We start from the raw sequence: 19,088 nt of genomic DNA on the forward strand, positions 1-19,088 counted from the left end.
CAGCTTATGTTTATTTTGTTGCGATTTCCACAGTGTTAAAAGGATGCCATACCCAAGCCCACAACCAGAGGTTGTTTCCATACAAGCAGTTTTTAGTGATGAAACCGAACTGATGTTTGGTTTCGTTTCTTATTCAGTGGAAATTCATGGAACAGTGAATCGATTAATGAGATTCTCTCTCTCTCTCTTTGTTAAGTGTCACTGTTGAGGCAGAAAAGAAAATGATCAGCACTACATGGTCCTGTCTCAGTGCTTTACTCACACTAACTCACACACTTGCTCACAAAGAAGGGCTATGGATTTATGCAGGACACACACACACACACACACTCCGGTATACAGCATAGAAGCAGTTCCAGTTTTCATAATACACAATACAGCAAAGTGCAAATGTAGGCTTCCTCGGGAATAATCCTGATGCACGCTGTCGAGAGCGGTTCATTTCATAGTGGAGTGATCTGAACACTGTCATGTACATGCTTAATTTAACAACACTGCTCTCCACACACCACCTTCACAGCTATGATTTATGAGTTGCCTGGGATCTGGGTACCACCTACCATCCTATCAGTACTCAGATAGAGAAAGCTGACATACAAACACACAAGACCTCAAATGGGATCAGAGAACGCAAAGGCAGCATGTAATTACAGCAGACAGAGAGAGAGAAATAAAGCTTAAAGTTGTGCATTGTATCCTCTGCCTACTCACACAGACATGAGAATTTCCTTTGTTTTTTCTTTCTTTCTTATAAATCTTATAAACTTGATCTATGCATCTATATTATGTCTAATTTATCATTCCTTACATTCCTCACTGCGTACCCGTGCTTACCTGTCTGTCTGTTTTGAGTTACAAGCCCTAGCTATTTATGTGCTTACTCTGGAGCTGTTTTGCTCATTGTGACTGAAAGCCAACCTCGCTTCCTCAAAGTTGTAACGAAGCAGTCGAGGGAATCGTGCGTGACCAGACAGGCAATATTTGCCATTTTTCTTCCTACGACAGATTTGGCTCTTGCCTCAAGCGATGATGAGATGTAGGATCGAGGAATATTACCTCCAGTATTTGGCTGGCTTTTATGACAAATGTTTTAAAAGATGCATCAGTGCACATAAAAGTTTATTAGTCAGGAAGCCCCTGACTGAGACTGTCAGTGTTTAGCTAAGCTCCATTGGACTGTACAGGCCACAGTGCCTCCCTTATTGCACTCTAAATGCTGCAGGGTGTAGCCTGGACAGAATAATAATTGCAGTAGCCAGAAGACTAGAAAGTACCCCTTTTAATATATTTTTTTTTTTTTAAATTAAATGTCATTTAAATTATGTCCTTTTAAATTCATAATTGGGTCAAATTATATTTACATAATTCAGTATGAACTCATGAAGTAGGCTTCAATCTGTTGAGTATATCATCTGAAATACAGTAGCTTCAAACCATCATGTTTGATCTGCACATTATTAAGGATGACACAGTACACAGAAAGCTAAGTAGGCTAGCTGGCTAACTTGGCTTGTGTTAATAATGAACAAAATAGTTCTGATTGTAATGGACAGCACAAGACTCTGATATTGAAATCTCACCGTTAGCTAGTCAGTTAGAAAATGTAATCATTATTTTAACACTAATATTAGTTACGTTGTGTTTTGACAGGTTTGGCTGTTGTTACATAAATCGTGACTGATTCTGACAACCAATCCAATCCATCCTGTGCCAAATACATGTCAGTTAGCTAACCTCGCTAGCTAACCTAACTGCTAACCATCCATCCATCTGCACTTCTTCTGTACCGTGTATCCTACATAGGGTCACGTAGGGGAGCCTGGAGCCTATCCAAGGGGACTCGGGGCACGAGGCAGGGACACAATTGCGTACACACACACAATGGAAAATTTGGAAATGCCTCTGCATTTGCTTACAGCACATGTCTTTGAACTGGGGAGGAAACCGGAGTACCTGGAGGAAACCCCGAAGCACGGGGAAAACAAGCGACACAGTGCAGAGGTGGGAATCAAACCCCCAATCCTGGAGGTGCGAGGCAAACGTGTTAACCACTAAGCCACCGTGCTCCCAACCTAATTACTTCTCAACACTAATATTCGTTGTGGTGTGTTTTGACAGATTTGGCTATTTGCAAATAAATCAGGGTGTTTTTTCCTGCCTGTCGTAGAGCCCGATAGTCACTACTCTGTTGCTTTTCAATAGAGAGTGTTGATGCTGTATTGGAACGCTTTTCAAAAACATGGCTACATCTAATTAAGCTGAGGAGCTAAATCTAGTGCACGATTGGTGACTGCCTGCTAGGTTAACAAGCAATACTATAAGTGGTACAATTGCAGTCATTGTGTACTTTATCCACCTATACCCACATCACCAGATGTGCAGTCACACCCTCATGCCTTCATTTGTGCTGAACCAGAACACATCATATATCTTCTCATGTCTTCAGCGCCGTCCTTAAGGACCACCAGGCAGCGAGTCCAAATTTACAGTCATCATTACCTGACTTCGGTATGCTGGGAGTTAGGAAAAAGCAAACTATTTGCAGAAATGTGCATTGACTTTGGATCTTTGACAACTAAATTGGAAACCTCAGCATTATGTAAACTAACGCCCCCCCCCCCCCCCACCCGTCTTTATCTGTCTGTTTCAGTTTTGTGATATTCTTAGAGTAGCTGTGAGTGGGGAAAATGTACTGTTTTTAAGACGCCATCATTTGGACACAGTTCAAGGAAGGTTCTCGAAGAAAAGACCAAATGTTCTCAGATCTGCTATGAAGCCAAATTGTCAAACTAAATTTAAATGGCCATGTGTCCAAATACCCGATTAGGTACTGCATATTTTTTATGAGGCCATTTCTGTAGTTTTTCAAATAAGAGAGTTGCTTTAATATTGTTATGAACGTATATTCTATTTTAGAAGCACTAAAAGAACTCCCAAGAAGAAGTTGGAAAATAATGATTAGCTCAGTTGATGATCGCAACTTCAGAATATTCAGTCAGCAGGATTCCTCTCAGTGGAATGGAGAAAGCATACCTCTGCTAAATCTAAGTCAGAACATTGTGTAACCCATTACTCTCAGATTATCCATGTGTTCTTTCTGCTTAGGTGCTGTGTATCATTCCTCTGTGATCATATTTTCCATCGCCTTAGAGGGCACATACAGTGCTTTGCATAAATATTCATCCAGTTAAACTTTTGCACATTGATAGCACCTTGTGAATACTTATCTGCTTTTTTTTTTTTTTTTTAAATCTCTAAGTAATTTTATTCCTTTTTCTTCTCACTTCAATATTATGGGCTATTTCAGCTGTTTTCTCAACCATAGAAAGGCTTAGGCAAAAGAAAAAAGGCAAGAATGAATCAGCATGAATGTAAAAACAAAGGTGAGAGAGGTGGCTTGATCTCAAAAGGAACGGTAACTGGCAACAGGAATGAACAATCAGTGTTTGACCTGTGTTTGTGTGATTGGTGTGTGACAGATGCTCATCGCCAAGCTAATCAAACAGCTAATGTGATAGTTCTCTGTACCGTCACTTTGGGATGGTCGTTACAACCATCGACTCGGATAAGCAAGTTAAGCATAGATAAGGTCAACCTCAACAAAGAATAAATGAAGTATTAACTTTTTTTAGGGAGTAGTTCTTGTGGATGCGATAGCAGAGATAGCATAGCAAAGGATATAACTAATGTTATAATACAACTAAAGAAATCGCTAACCTAGCTAACCTAGAATTAAGTTACATTAGCCAGCGAAGCTAGTTAGTTGACGTTGGATAAATATACCTCGACTGAACTAATGTTAGTATCTAACGTGGCTTGGTAGTTAAACAAAATTAGGCTGTGTTCACATGTAACGTCCTTTTCTGATGAAATCTGCTGGTCAAAGAAAGAAAGAAACAGGTGCTGACCGCTTCAAAATGTTTGAAACATCATATAAAGGTGATACATATTTTAAGTGGTCCACATATATTTTCATTAAATCTCAAACATGTTACTTGGTGAAATGAATAGACTTTTGACTGAAAGTACAATAAGTGTAGCCAGCTTTCCTTCACAAATATGGTAAGAATAATGGTCAAAAACAACATGAAAAAAGCTTAAAATACCTTAAAATTTAGGGAAAACCCTGTATTTTGTGTAGATTCATGATATATAGTGCTCTACACTAATATTGACACCCTTGGTAAATATGAGCAAAGAAGGCTGTAAGAAAGCTGATGATTTTTTTGCCACTTGAACCATCCTCTTCACAGTGTGTTGAGGCAATATAGACACGCGTCCAATTCCAGATTGATTCATAACATTTCCAGTTGACTCTAACTTCTTAATTATTGTCCTGATGGTAGAAATGGGCATTTTCAATGCTTGTGCTATTTTCTTGTACCCACTTCACATTTTGAGAAGCTCAACAACCTTTTGCTGTACATCACAGCTATGTTACTTGGTCTAACCCATTGTTATGAATGACTAAGGGAATTTGGCTTCTGTGTTACCTCATGTTTATACCCCTGTGAAACAGGAAGTCATGGTTGAACAATTTCCTGTTCCTAGTCACCCAGGTGTACTAAAAGAAAGTAAAATATCAGTGGCAATAAACTTCAAATATATTTTTCTCATCTGAATTCATAGGGGTGCAATAATTGTTGCACACCTATATTTAACAAAGATATATATATATATATATATATATATATATATATATATATATATATATATATATATATATATATTAATTATATATATCTTTTATAAACATGCATTGTGTTTGCAATTGTTTGGTATCCAAGAAAAGAAGTTTTTGAACGTTCACAGGGGATGAATACTTATGCAAAGCACTAAAATAGATAGTGGGCTAGTCTAAATACTCACAAGGCATGTTCTACATTTGCGTTCTCATCATCTTGGCTGAGCCACCTCTCCCATTCTGTGCAATTTCTCGCTTCTTACCATCCATGTTCAGACATTCACTGAATTATAATTGCTCTTTAATTGGACTTTAATGACTCTGGAGCAACTACAAAGTGAGCAAAAAGCAACAGGTGGCAGTGGCAATATGTTCTATCACTGCAGCATAATGGTTTATTGCACTGCAAATCTTGATGAAATAGGTCTTCAGGGCCAGAACCACGTGACCCCTGTTGGATACGCTCTCGTCTCCCACAGCCATCCTATACAGCCAGCATCCATTTGAGGAGCACTTGGTTCTATTTTCTGTTCATGCTGTAATTAATGATCTATTCATTATCAGGGCTCAACACAAGCGGCCAACTCACTCCAAAATTGATTCCTGGATTACCCCAGTGGCAACAACAGGGATTGTAAACTTGCTAAATGAGCCTGTGTAAGATTGACTGCTTTGTGCTTTGGTGTTATCTGTATTGCTTTTTTCCCCCCTCAGATGTGTAACACAGAAAAAACAATTGTGATGGGGTGAATTGCCTCCAGATTTCCAGATATGTCCATCTTATCTGGAAATAATGTAATGCTGTGCTAATTATCGTGCAGCGCAGGTGTGAAATTGCTACATGCAGAATTAAAACTGGCTGTCAAACGTGAAGCTGAAACAGCGCGGTGAATATGGAGTTGCCATTTATTATTTTGAAGCACAAAACTGTCTTGAATACTTCAAAGCAGTTAATTTTAGTTGCCTGCAGTCATTTATTTAACCTGTTCATCATCAAACTGGAGTATGTACAACTTTCATGTCTGCAGTATACACAATATATTCCTGCTCTCGTGTTGTCTTTTTTTTTGGGGGGGACAGCAGCACTGATGAGTTCAAGGACAACACTAGCTGTCATTATCAAAAGTACTCGAACAAAACTAGTTGTGTTTGTTGTAATGCTCTCCATCATATTTCATGAAAGATTATTTTAGTCATACAACTTTAGTGCCACAACTTGCATCCTACGATAGATCAACTAACTGATAGAAATATTCCTTGTCAACAATTTTACTTGAATATTGCTGAGTTTGCTGATTAGTTGTTGCAACCCTAGGAGCTCCTCATTTCAACATCAGAGTACGCTGCTACTAGTTATCACTCAAAAGTATTAAAACAAACCGTCCCGTCCCCCCTCTCCCAATAATAGTAGCATATGAGCCAAACAACACGTCAATATGGAATGACGGACAGTTGCGTAAGTGTTGTGAACATCCTGGAACATTTCTCCATCTTGCATTAGTAATCTTGTCTCCTTTTTTCCCCACTATAAATATGTGCTATCACAACACCCTTGAAAACATGTTTTGATTTGTGAATGTTTTGAAAATGTTGCAAGGCAAACATGCTAACCACTAAGCCACTGTGCCCGGTGTCTGAAAATAGTCTGAAATGGCACTATATAGTGTAAAATGTAACACGTTACAACTGAATTTAATGGTAAGAAGAATTAGAAAGTGATTTTAAAAAAATGCTACTTGCTCTATGCAGATGCTTTCAAACAGTTCAATTCAATTTTATTTGTATAGCGCTTTTAACAATGAACATTGTCTCAAAGCAGCTTTATAGAAATATGTAAACACAAGATAGAGATTTTAAGTGTGTGAATTTATCCCTAATGAGCAAGCTATTAGGTGTCTGTCACATTAGAAACTGGGGTGTACGTGTACATATACAGGGTTTTACAGTAACCATATGTAAGCTTGCCACATATGTGGTCAGTCAGCCAGTCCATGTTTATTGTTTAGTGTCCAGCATCTGCTTTTCTCTTACACTGGTTCAGTGAGTCTATTGTACTTTGCTGTGTAAAAAAGTATTTGCCCTCATCCTGATTTCTTCTATTTTTGTGTATGTCTCATATTAAACAGTTTTAGATCTTCAAACGAAATGCAACATAAAACAAAAGTAACCTGAGTAAACACACAATACATATTTTTATTACAATATTTCAATACATATTTGAAGCAAAAAAAAAAAAGTGTGAAAAGCTAATTGCCCCCTTAAAATTCAAATCTGGTTGTGCCACCTTTAGTAGCAATAACTACAACCAAACATTGCTGCATAATCCAGTTGTGCTTGAGTTCCAACATTCTCCTTTAGGATTTTCTGGTAGAGAGCAAAATTCATATTCTCCTCAATTATTTCAAGTTTCCCAGGCCCTGAAGCAACAAAGCATCCCCACACCATCACACTTTCTCCACCATGCTTGACCGTAGGTATGATGTTCTTTTTGTGGAATTCTGTGTGTAGTTTACTGGGACCCCAGTCTTCCACTTTCGACCCATCCGTCCACAGAACATTCTCCCAAAAGGTTTGAGGATCATAAAGGTGTGTTTTGGCAAAATTCAGACGAGCCTTAGTGTTCTTCTGGGTTAGCAGTGCTTTTCACCTCACCACTCTTTAATGGAAGCCATTTTTGCCCAGTGTCTTTCTGATGGTGGAGTCATGAACAGTGTCCTTTACTGATGCAAGAGAGGTCCTGTCTGTAGGTCCTTTGATGTTGTCCTTGGCTCTTTTGTGACTTACTGGATGAGTAGTTGCTGTGCTCTTGGAGGAATTTTTGGAAGGTCGGCCACTTCTGGGAAGAATCACTACTGTGCCGAGTTTTTCCATTTGGAGATAATGTCTCTCACTGTGGTTCTTTGGCATCCCAGAGCCTTTGAAATAGCTTTGTAACTCTTCCCAGACTGATGTATTTGTATGATGTATTATCACCTTCTTCCTCATCATTTCTGGAATTTCTTTCAATTTTGGCATAGTGTATTACTAAGACAGTTTAACCAACTTCATGCTGTTGAAAAAGTTATATTTAGTGTTGATTTGATTGAACAGGGTTCGCGGTAATCAGGCCTGGTTGTGTCTAGTCCAGCTGAACCCCATTGTGATTTCAGTTTCATAAATTAATGACTACAGGGGCAAATACATTTTCACACAGGCCCAGTTGGTAACTTGTTTGTTTTAATAAATAACAATCATTTAAAACTGTATTTTGTGTTTACTCAGGTTGCCTTTGTTTTAGCTTAGATTTCGTTGTAATTTCTGAAAGAACTTAGTATGAGATATACACAAATACAGAAGAAATCAGGATGGGGCAAATACTTTTTTCACAGCACTGTAAGTAAGAAGTATTGTAAAGTCTGTCTCACTCAAAATCCACATACAGTGCTTACTTACAGTACTTAAGACTTCCTCGTGTACTTTAGGACACAGCACAGTTTGCTTTCATTTCTTCCCTAAGGTAATAATGAAGTTATTACTTATTGCCAATTCCCACCCACTAGCTAGTTCTTCCCTTCTCACTAACTTGTGAGATTAAGGACCAAGTCCTCTGAGACATTTAAAGCCAGGCACCTAATCTTCTCAAACTGCTGCACTTGACGAATTATATGAATTATCTGCTCTCATCCGCATACATGAGCTTACACCACTGATTGGCTAGCATCATTCTGATTGAGAGGGGAGAACGAGTAATGCCATCCCTCCCACCCAGAGAGCATGGCCAATTTTCCTCTCTTATACTCCCGATAGCGATGGATGGCACTGGCTTCATCAAGATTAGAAATCGCAATTTCCTGACAATAGGGCTTCTGGAATGCTTCTGGAGCCATAAAGCAGGAAGTTATGTGGTGATGATACAGATCCATGTATTTATGTGAAAGTTTTGCTGTGAGATAATGTTCCATTACTTGTAAGCTATCTTCAAGCCTCATACGTCAAGTACAAATCTAAAGAAGCAAATGTCAGACACTACACATTTTCTTGGCTGATTAATTACATTTAAATTGAATTGAATTACATTGAATTATTCCTTTAAGTGGATCTAATAGCTGTGAGCCTGGATTAGTGTCCATGTTTTAATTTTTTCCTTGCATTGTTTCATTGCTTCTTTGTTGGTTTTCGTTATTTACAGTTTAACTCACCCTCACTAATTTGCTCTCTTTTGTCTTCTCATCTCTTTGTCTCTCCTTTTTGTGCTTCTGCAATTGCGTCAAGCTCATCTTGCTGGATTGTGAGCGAGGGACGCAGAGGGAATTATGTCAGCAGGAGATGAGAGTCTGCATGTGATATCAGCCTCCTCAGATATAGACGATGTGGCCTGGTGGTGTTTTTTTTTCTGGAGACCTGCTTTTCTGGTTTTATTAATCTGTCACTTTTTCTTGCTCTGCATGTTTCAAAGCCTTCAGCGTGCATATCGAGAATGGCACGAATTCACACTTTTAAAATGTCTGGCTTGAAACAAACTGGACAGATGTGGGGATGTGAATCAGAAACCCTACTTCATAATTCAGATGTGCTGAAGTGTAAGGTCAGGATTACGCAGGGTCACTGCTTTCAGAGCTGGGGAGGTGGAGCTGAACTTGGTAATAAATCTGAGTGAATGCGGGCAGCAGTCCAAGAGCAGTTTGTGTTGTAAATTATTCAATAGTCTGAGTCTTGAACTAAAGACACTACTTTTTAAATCTAATCTCATCTCCAGTCTGTTCTTTTCCTTCCACTAGAAAACTGCATCTTATTATTGGCCTTCTACTTTAGATTACATCAGCTTTGATGAATCCATTTCCTCTGTATGCAAAGTACTTCCTCTACATTTGTTATCCATTTCTGTGTGCTTTTTCGCTTGCTCTCTTTTCTCCCACCAGCGTTCCCCTGCTGAATCTCTGCTGCTGCAGCAGCACAATCAGGCGTAGAGTCTGGGGACTGCTCTGGGCCTCGCAGCTGCTGTATCATGTTAGATGAAATCTAAATTACAGACCTCCAGCGAAGGCCTGCCACATAAACGAAGGAAATTATATTGAGCAGTGCACATCTGAGAGAGAGAACAGTGAAGGACAACAGCAATTAACTCTGGCGAAGCTTAACGATTACTCAGATTTGTCAAATTACCCATTATGCCTCACGTAACTGCTCTGTTTCAGACTACAGGGTCAACCTGGAACTGATTACTGATTTATTCCAGATTATTTCTCAGCTTTCTTCTTGTGCTGGTCTATCTCTTTTTTTTTCTTTAACTCTTGTGCATCACAATTTTATTTCAGTTTAAACAAGTTTTCCCCCATTAAATGAATAATCCCTATGTACCATTGTACTGAGAGAAATAAAGGATAACATGTTTACTCAAAACTTCCTTATAGCTGTCTAAGGATAGACTTTCATTTGGCTTTTATTTACACTCACTGGGCACTTTATTAGGAACGCTATACTAATATAGGGTAGGGCCTCCCTGCTCTCAAAACAGCCTCAATTCTTCATGGCATGGATTCCACAAGATGTTGGAAATATTCCTTTGAGATTCTGGTCCATGTTGACATGATTATATCACGGAATTCCTGCAGACTTTTTAGGTGTACTTTCATGCTGTGATTCTCCCGCTCTACCACATCCCAAAGGTGTTATATTGGATTTAGATCTGGTGACTGGTAAGGCCACTGAAGAACATGGTGTGTTATCATGCTGGAAGTAGCCAGTAGAAGATGGGAAAACTGTGGCCAAGAAGGGACATGGTCAGCAACAATACTTAAATTGGCTGTGGCATGCAAGCAATGATTGATTGGTATTTACAGGTCCAAAGTGTGCAAAGAAAAATTCCCCACACCATCACAACTCCACTATCCACTCTAGAAATAAAATGATCTAAGGATCAGACATGAGAGAACTCATTTATTCATACATTCATTCTTCTTCGTTACTCACTTTATCTCGGTCAGGATTCCCGGGAATACTGGGCATGAGGCGGGAATATGGTAGAATGGGACATTACACACACTCATTTACACCTAGGAAGTCGCTTGAGAGACGCTAGTCCACTTACTGGGATGTTTTTGGGAGGTGGGATGAAACCAGAGAACCTGGAGGGAACTCATGAGTAGAACACATAAAACTACATCAAAGAATGTCTTATGAAGTAGGTTCTTATGGAGTTTTTTTTTCTCTTTCAACTTTCTAATTCTGAACCAATACAGTAAAAGGTCATTCTGTCATTCTACTCAACCTCGATATATATATATATATATATATATATATATATACATATATATATATATATATATATGATTGCCCTTTAAGGGTAATTACCTTAACTTTTTTTCTTGAGGATCTGTGTATCTGTGCACAATGAAGTGGAGACTTTGAGCTATATTGACTATGTTGGTAACACACAGCCATATAACTGTAAATTCTTCTCTTTTAACTATTATTATTATTATTATGAGTAGTACTAGTAGTATTAACTAATACTATCTCTGAATGGATGAATTATACAGATTTGGAGCTTAATTTACAAATAATTACCTTTAACTGAGCAACGTATGAAAGCTTTGTACAAAAATACATGGTTTTGCACAGACATCTGTTGACGACCCAACACCTCACTCAACCAGTTTTCTGTGCTTTTCTCAGTACATTTTGAATGTCTGGTCTGTGGTAGTCACATGTACACTACAAATGCAGTAGATAGTGTTAGAGAAAACTTGAGGCTGAGAATATTAAAAGAGCTGGAAATGTTGGAGTGTTCCCTCAGGGCTATATCAGTAACCATTAGGCATTTCCTCTGATTAGTGACCAGGCTTTTGCAGGACCAGCTTACTCTAATCTGGCCCACCCTGATTCATCATCAGAGACGCTGCCTCTGATCAGCAGTAAGTAGCTGCACTGGAGCGCATTAAGGCGCTATAGTTGCTGTTAGGAAATGCAAATGGGAAGTATTTGATTAGCCATACCATCAGTGTTAAGGCACTGCTGCAGACAGGCTTACTCACATTCAGGCTTTTTTCATGTTCTATAATCAGGTAGCATACACACCCTGCTATTCTTACTCTGCTTCATTACAGTTCATTCATCCATTTTCTATACTGCTTATCCTACATAGGGTCGCGGGGAAGCCTGGAGCCTATGTCAGGGGACTCAGGTCCCAACCCATTGCAGGGTACAATCACACACATTCCCACATTATCCTACGGACAATTCAGAAATGCCACTACGCATGTCCTTGGACTGGGGGAGGACACTGGAGTAACGAGAGTGAACCCTCAAAGCACAGAGAGAATGCGCAAGGTGAAGGCAGGATTCCAACCCCAGAGGTGTGAGGCAAGCGTGCTAACCACTAAGCCACAATGCCCTCAGAAGTCCAATTGAAATTTATCCCTAATGAGCAAGCCAGGCACGACTGTTGCAAGGAAAAACTCCCTAAGGCACCAAGAGGAAGAAACCTTGAGAGGAACTAGACTCCAAAAGGAACCCATTCTCTTCTGGTGACACCGGATAGTGCTATTATAAATCATTTCATTTCTATAAGTGTATACTATAAAGTGAAGCAGTGCTAAATGCATTAAAAGGATCTTGAGTATGAGCATCAGTAGTATAAGCGAAATAAAATTAAAAATAGCAGAAAATGTTAATCAAGTGTGTTTAGGTGATTAGTGTAGTGCAATTTGCAAGTAAGTAACATGTAACTTCTGAACATGTAACTTCTGAACATGAATCAGTATGTGCAAAAAACAGATCTTTATCTGCTCATTAGTTCTTGATGAGTCATTGATTAAGTTAGTAATAGGTGCATTAGTATAGAAGAGACACCATGAAACTCTGACTCTTATTGTGCAGGTTTTTTTAGGTCGTTACTTGCAGTAATTCATATAATGATAATGAGTCTTTATTGGTCATATATACATTACAGCACATACATCACCATTAACATTACGTCACATATACCTTACAGCACAGTGAAATTCTTTTTCTTCGCATATTCCAGCTTGTTAGGAAGTTGGGGTCAGAGCGCAGGGTCAGCCATGATACAGCACCCCTGGAGCAGAGAGGGTTAAGGGCCTTGCTCAAGGGCCCAACAGTGGCAGCTTGGTAGTTCTGGGACTTCCCGACCTTCTGATCAATAACCCAGAGCCTTAACCGTCAAGCCACCACTGTTCCTAATAACACTAAACACTGTAGTTTCAATTATTCATTTCCTTCTGCTGATTTGTTAATATGAAATAAGGATTTGATTATTTGTTAGGATGGAAATGTGGCTATATATATAGAGAGAGAGAGAAAAAATCTTTAAATAACTCTGACCTATTCAAGTTTCAAAATTGTTCTGTTTTCTACCTAACTCAGACCTTGGGCAGCTTCATAAAAGGCATACTCCAATAACTGTCTGTATACACTTACCTGATACCATTTATTACAGTACAGTCAAATGACTTGCAAAAGCCAAACCTGTTGTACATTTCTTCCACATAAATGGTGTTATTTCAAGATTTCATTTTGTGCTCAGCTTTTACTTATTGGGGCGTTTCAAACAATTTTTTTTTTCAGCAACCTCAGACACAAGCAGCTCTGACACAGCTTCACTGTAAAGCATTAGTTTCCCTCTCCATTAACTTATTTCCTAAGATATTTAATAACTGTGGTCTGTTGAATGCTTTCCTTTTATTGCTTTCCTTTTCACTGTCACAGCACCTGAATAAATTAGAGTGTCTTTCATGTAAATGAGATGAATATGGGGTAAGTTGGCAAGTCTCATATGCATCTGACATGTAAATAAGAGACTGGTGGGCAGGAGTTTATTTCCACGAAGCTGATTGACCACTTAAATCAACACTTTTGTGATGAATGCATGAATCAGACAAATTCGTTCATATTATCGTTATTCCAGGAAATCAAATCTGTACTTGTTTCTATAAAACTGAACAGGGGCTATTAGCTCTATTTTTGGGTTGTACCAGTTTCTGGGTTGGTAGGACTTTAAGGAAAATGCAGCTATATTGCTCAGACCACATCACATTCAGCTGGCAAAAGAGTAAAATCAGGACCATTTACACTGCGTCTTGAGGAGAAACAGAAGAGGGAATTAAAGTGCCAGAAATGTTGAACATTTCTCTGTAGCCTCTCTTTCAGCAGGGCCAGCCAGTTATACATTCTTACAGGATATTTCACATTTACCTAGTGATTTAGAAATGAGGTAAATTAGAGACGCCACGGCCTCCCATGACTCTCTTCTCCTTCAATAAGCATGTCTACCAGAACTGTCCGTTATGCCTCATTACCCTGAAACTGCACCCAACCCGGTTATCTTCATCGAAGTTATCCACTCAAGGTCCCTCTGCCATCTACACTTGGAAAAAGGGCATGATTGACCTTCAGTAATGAACTGAATGCTTTAAAGCACGTGAAGAAATCATGCTAAAAAGCCGCCTCCCAAGAATGCTATCTCTCAGAATATTGTGCTGTCCAAGACATGTCCAAAACAATTCTTCCATATATCACTCTCTGTCTCTAACTCTTGCCTTCATCTGTCGTTGTAAAGTCTGTCTGTGATCTGCCCTTTTCCCACCAAAGGAAGGTACATAAGTTATTCATTTCACCATGGTTATAAATTCAGTCTGGACTGGAAAGACTCTTCTGGCTGTAGTCCATACACCCACTAGTGAATTATACAATACATTCCCTGTACTGGTCTTGGCACTGTAATCAACTGGTCTGAGAAATAAAGTCTCGACTTTTTGATGGAGAAGAACAGAAGATCCACAACCAAATTCACACATGCTCGTGACGCATTTTTGTGGAGAACAATCTCATCTGTTTGACTAACGATAACTCTGAACCATGCACACATTTTTTTTCTTTGTTAAAAGATCCTGCTACTATATTGGATCTAAAACTAGAAACGTTGTGAATAGATACTGCATGCTAAGAATCTATACCGCTGCACAGCCGAACAACCAGATCAATAGTTCTGTGAGCTGAATATGAAAATATGCTTACATGTTCAGACAGTGTCCACTGTGGTAGGCCATTGGTTAGGATGACATGCTGAATTGGGGTTATAGTAACGTTTATGCCTCTGAGTAATGTTGACATCACGTTATGAAATATTTAGAGTACTAGCACACAATCTACATTGGAAGAGTACAAATGAAAAATAGAGCAGTGTGAAGAGGCAGAGCCTGGGGTGTTTGTCAGTTTGGGCATGGTAGGATATAATTAGTGTCTGGTTGAAGGGATAGTACGAGTCAGAAGGGAGGAGAGAGATGTCTATATCTGACTGCGAGTCTTGTACAGGGGAGAGTCCCTATGTATGTATCTCTCTAGAGCTCTGCAATTAAATCCAGCATTGGATTCCAGATCATTTCCATTAGAATGGAACCTTTTGGACATTGAGTAAGAGAAATGTAAAGATTGTCTGCTCTGATTAGAGGCTTTGATAATCAGCCAGGCACTTTCCTAACATCACTTCTTCACCGCAATGAAGAGGAGGATTAAAGAGAGTGAAGAGGGAGGATTGTGGAAACGGGGAGAAAGAATGTTTCAAGAAACGGAAGGCCAAAATGCTATAGGAAGTTTGCACAATAGTGATGATTTTATATATGATCTCATAATCAAGAAACAAGTGAAGTGGTCTGTGAGGTTTATTGTAGCAGCAAGACATTCAGTGTGTTGTGTTTTGTTTATTTTTACTTTATTATTATAAGTGAAAATGGTTGGATAGTGTATGTTAAAATGCTGTAAGGTTTGCAGCTGAGTAAAACTTGTATACATTTTAAATTAGTGAACTTTTGCACCATACAGTATAATGGAGCGGTATTGCACAAGAGGATTCCCTGAGCAAATAGGTTCAAGTGATCTATCAATTTATGAATAGCTGAAAAGTTCATAAGGTCCACATAAGGTCTAAAATATTTCTCTTTATGCCTCTTTTTCTCATAGACTACCTGCTCAGCAGCGAGACCCTCAGGATCCTCGAGACTATGGAGATGGAGAAGACTCTTCCATGGGCCATGCTCCGTAACAGCAACAGCAGAGTCGAACATCTACAATCTTCTGCCTTATTCTTATGAACTGGGACATTGGAGTGGACGGTCTGTCTTTATAGCTACAGAAACTACCTTTCTGTATCGATTTTCTGCATGGATTGTTGCCTTTTAACGTTCAGTCTTTGCTGCTTGTCTTCTCATGAGGAAAAGGATGAATTGAATGGAGTTGATTGCAGTCAGAGTGAGTCTTCAACACCAGTCAGACACTTGGCTGAGGATGTGCAGCTGAACGACGCAAATTAAAAGACGGGAATGTAAACCAAATCCAGTTTGCCTTCGCTTGTATATTAGTCATGATTATAGTGCTGGATTTGTGGAATATGAATTCCCAACCTAGTATACAAGTGCAGTGTATACTAGATTGCATCAATTCTTGGACAGTTGCATTATTATTTTTTCAGTTTTACCCCATTTCCTCCCGATTTGTTTACTTTTCTGTTCTCACCCACCAGCTATGCATATCCTGTCACATGACAGATACCAACCATGGAGGATGAAAGCTAGCACATGCTTCTTCAGAAACATGTGAAGCCAGCCACTGCATCTTTTGAATGGCTGCTCATGCAGCACAGGGCAGTGTAACACGCTCAAGCCCAACGTATACTTCGGGCTGCGCCTGAAACCGCATGTATTTTGCATCATATATAGTAGGTTAAGCCTCTGGCATACTTTTTTTTTACGTGTACGCTAGCGTATGCACGCAGTCGTACGCATAGTCTTTCAAAGTATACTCCATTTGACATGTACGTGTACACAGGCGGTCAACGCATGCGCATTACGACAACTTGCACTACCCCTCCTGGCCTACAGGAGTCAGTACGGAGCACTAACTACCTTGAGAATCAACGGCCCTGGAACAACTAAATAGTGCAAAAGAATTAAGTGCGTACAAAGTACACGTCACACGTACTGTACACTGTTCCTAGCGTACGTGTAAAAAGTGAAGTATACTTTGGGCTTCAGAGGAAGGTGCTAACTGCCCTCTCATATGAGCTCACAGACACCCACGATTATAACGCTCTCCCTCCCACCCAAAGAGCACGGCCAATTTTGCTGTCTCGCTTTGGCACTGTCATGATCCAAACCCTTCAATCTCCTGATGATCAGAGCCACTCAGGAGCCATAAAAACTGATGGTGGTAAGAAAGGATGGAAATTGTTGGCTGTTGTTTTCCATACATAGATTCAGTACTGCAAAATGCCTTAAAAAACAACATCAGTTTGGTGAAAACTCCAAAAGTGAGTTTGATGCAAGAGATACAGAAAAGAGAGAAAAATCACCAAAAAAAAAAAAGAATCGTGTCCATATTAACATGGAATGCCTCTGTCTGAACTGTAGCAAGCAAATTAGGCAGTAACAGGTTGTTTTTCATCTGTCTCAACATGAGGAAAAATGTCTCATCTATGTGTAATTATTGTAGGAAACTATGGGCTTTTGTAAATGGCACTCATGTAAGTACATGCAATCATTTTTCAAGTTTTGTATGGCTGTGTAAATATGTGTAGCATCTCCTCACTGCCACTTTTTAGTTTTGTGCTAGAACATATGACCTTCATTTAATGTGCTCTTTTGTTGCTTATGATGCTGATGAAAATGTCACAGGTTTTGTTCAAAAAAAAGTATGAGATGCCTTCAAATCCACTAATCATTTGAACAGTCAAAAGAATTTCATTGTACAATAAAATTCATAGGGTGTGGTTCTATCAAATTGTAGGAAGTACAAACATATGTGTTGTGTATAAACACACAATACTACACAAAATGCAAAGATGCAAAAAAAAAAAGCACAGTGGTAGCTCAGTGGTTAAGATGTTAGACTTCTGATCAGACGGTCATGAGTTCAAATCCCAGCACTGTCTGCTCAGAAGCTAAGGGCTCCTGAGCAAGGCCCTTAACCCTCAACTGCTCCAGTGAATAAATGATGAATGTAAGTCACTCTGGATAAGGTTGTCTTCCAAATGCTATAAATGCAAAATGTACAAGAAACTGTGTTTACAGTATGTTGTAAGAGGACAAACAGGTTGTTCCATGTTTTTCAGTGGAGCAGTGCAATTTTAGAAAATACTCTAAATGGCTTGTTTCAAAATCCTATTAAGAAAACTTAAAATGCTGTGATGTATGTAAGGCCACCCTCCTTGAGTCCATCAATACATATTATCGATAGATAGAAAACCATAGGTAATGATTAGAGATGCATCAATACTAAATTTCTTAGCCGAGACCGATAACCGATTATTCAGAGTGATATCAGCCGATACCGATACCGACAGTTCTGCCTTTTATGCCTTCTTATAAATTAATTAATAATAATTAATTCCACAATTTTGAAGGAAATGCAAATAAAAACGTTATTCTCTCCATTTCATCAAGTTGTTTCACAGTAACTGGTCTCATAAAAAGAAAACACATTACTCTAATTAACATTAACACATGAACTCAGTTCTGAAGATTAAAGTAAGATTTCTTAACTTATTGAATGTTATTAATTCATATTAACATTGAGTGAATTCTAAAAAACCTCCTGTTAGTCTCACATTCACTCACCACAAACAAAAGCATTTCTACTTCATCACTGACATCAAACTGGTAAAATATAATATCAACTTTTTTATATATTAAAATTAATGGGATATGAAATACACTATAAATATATTTTTCTGTGCAATATATACTTTTTTGTCGACTCATCTTCACTGAAATCTTTCAACGGTGTACTGGCGCTTTAATTCAGCTCGAGCAGCTTGGCAAAAAGAAAATTAGACTCTACGCTGAAACTCCCGCGTCACTGCTGCTCACTTCCGGTGTAGAATTTTAGCAGTACAGAGATAACAAACTGCAGTTTTGTCGTCATTCCACACAAGAGACATCATCTTTACACACAGCACAAATTCAATGTGTTTTCCCGCTCTCTTTTTATTGACAGGATATAATCGGCCCTGATCATCGGATGTTTCAAAACTATCGGCTGATAGCCCATAGCGGGAAAAATGACCAATAATCGTTATCGGCCGATATATTGGTGCATCTCTAGCAATGATACTTAAGAACTATTACCCACTTGGAATGGATAATGAATTATGGATTGTAGACAATGTGTTAGCATTGTGCTATAGGTTTGACACATGATGCCATGACTGTGGAGATGTTTACATGACTGGATATTTACATACCATCATTGTTTAGGTCAGTTCTGCAAGGAGAGACAAGACCATTTTTTTATCAGTTCCAACATCTAAACTCAAACTTATGCAGCAGTTATTAGTGATTAGTAAATAATGACTCAAACTCCTCATATATTAAATGCTGTAGATTCTATTGAATAGATCACTGTCACAGTGTAC

At 38.8% G+C, this 19,088-nt stretch overlaps 1 protein-coding gene across 1 annotated transcript in view; it reads left to right on the plus strand.

Annotated features, from left to right (window-relative positions):
• Positions 1-18,685, plus strand: part of trim44 (tripartite motif containing 44) — a 66,112-nt gene extending 47,427 nt beyond the window's left edge. Inside the window, exon 6 of the mRNA XM_053640828.1 lies at positions 15,641-18,685. Within this exon, the coding sequence (XP_053496803.1) occupies positions 15,641-15,722 (82 nt within the window). The 3' untranslated portion in view covers positions 15,723-18,685. The remainder of the gene's footprint in view (positions 1-15,640) is intronic.
• Positions 18,686-19,088: the final 403 nt, after the last annotated feature.

The sequence above is a fragment of the Ictalurus furcatus genome, chromosome 14, assembly GCF_023375685.1.
Source record: "Ictalurus furcatus strain D&B chromosome 14, Billie_1.0, whole genome shotgun sequence".
In the NCBI taxonomy this organism is placed as follows: Eukaryota; Metazoa; Chordata; class Actinopteri; order Siluriformes; family Ictaluridae; genus Ictalurus; species Ictalurus furcatus.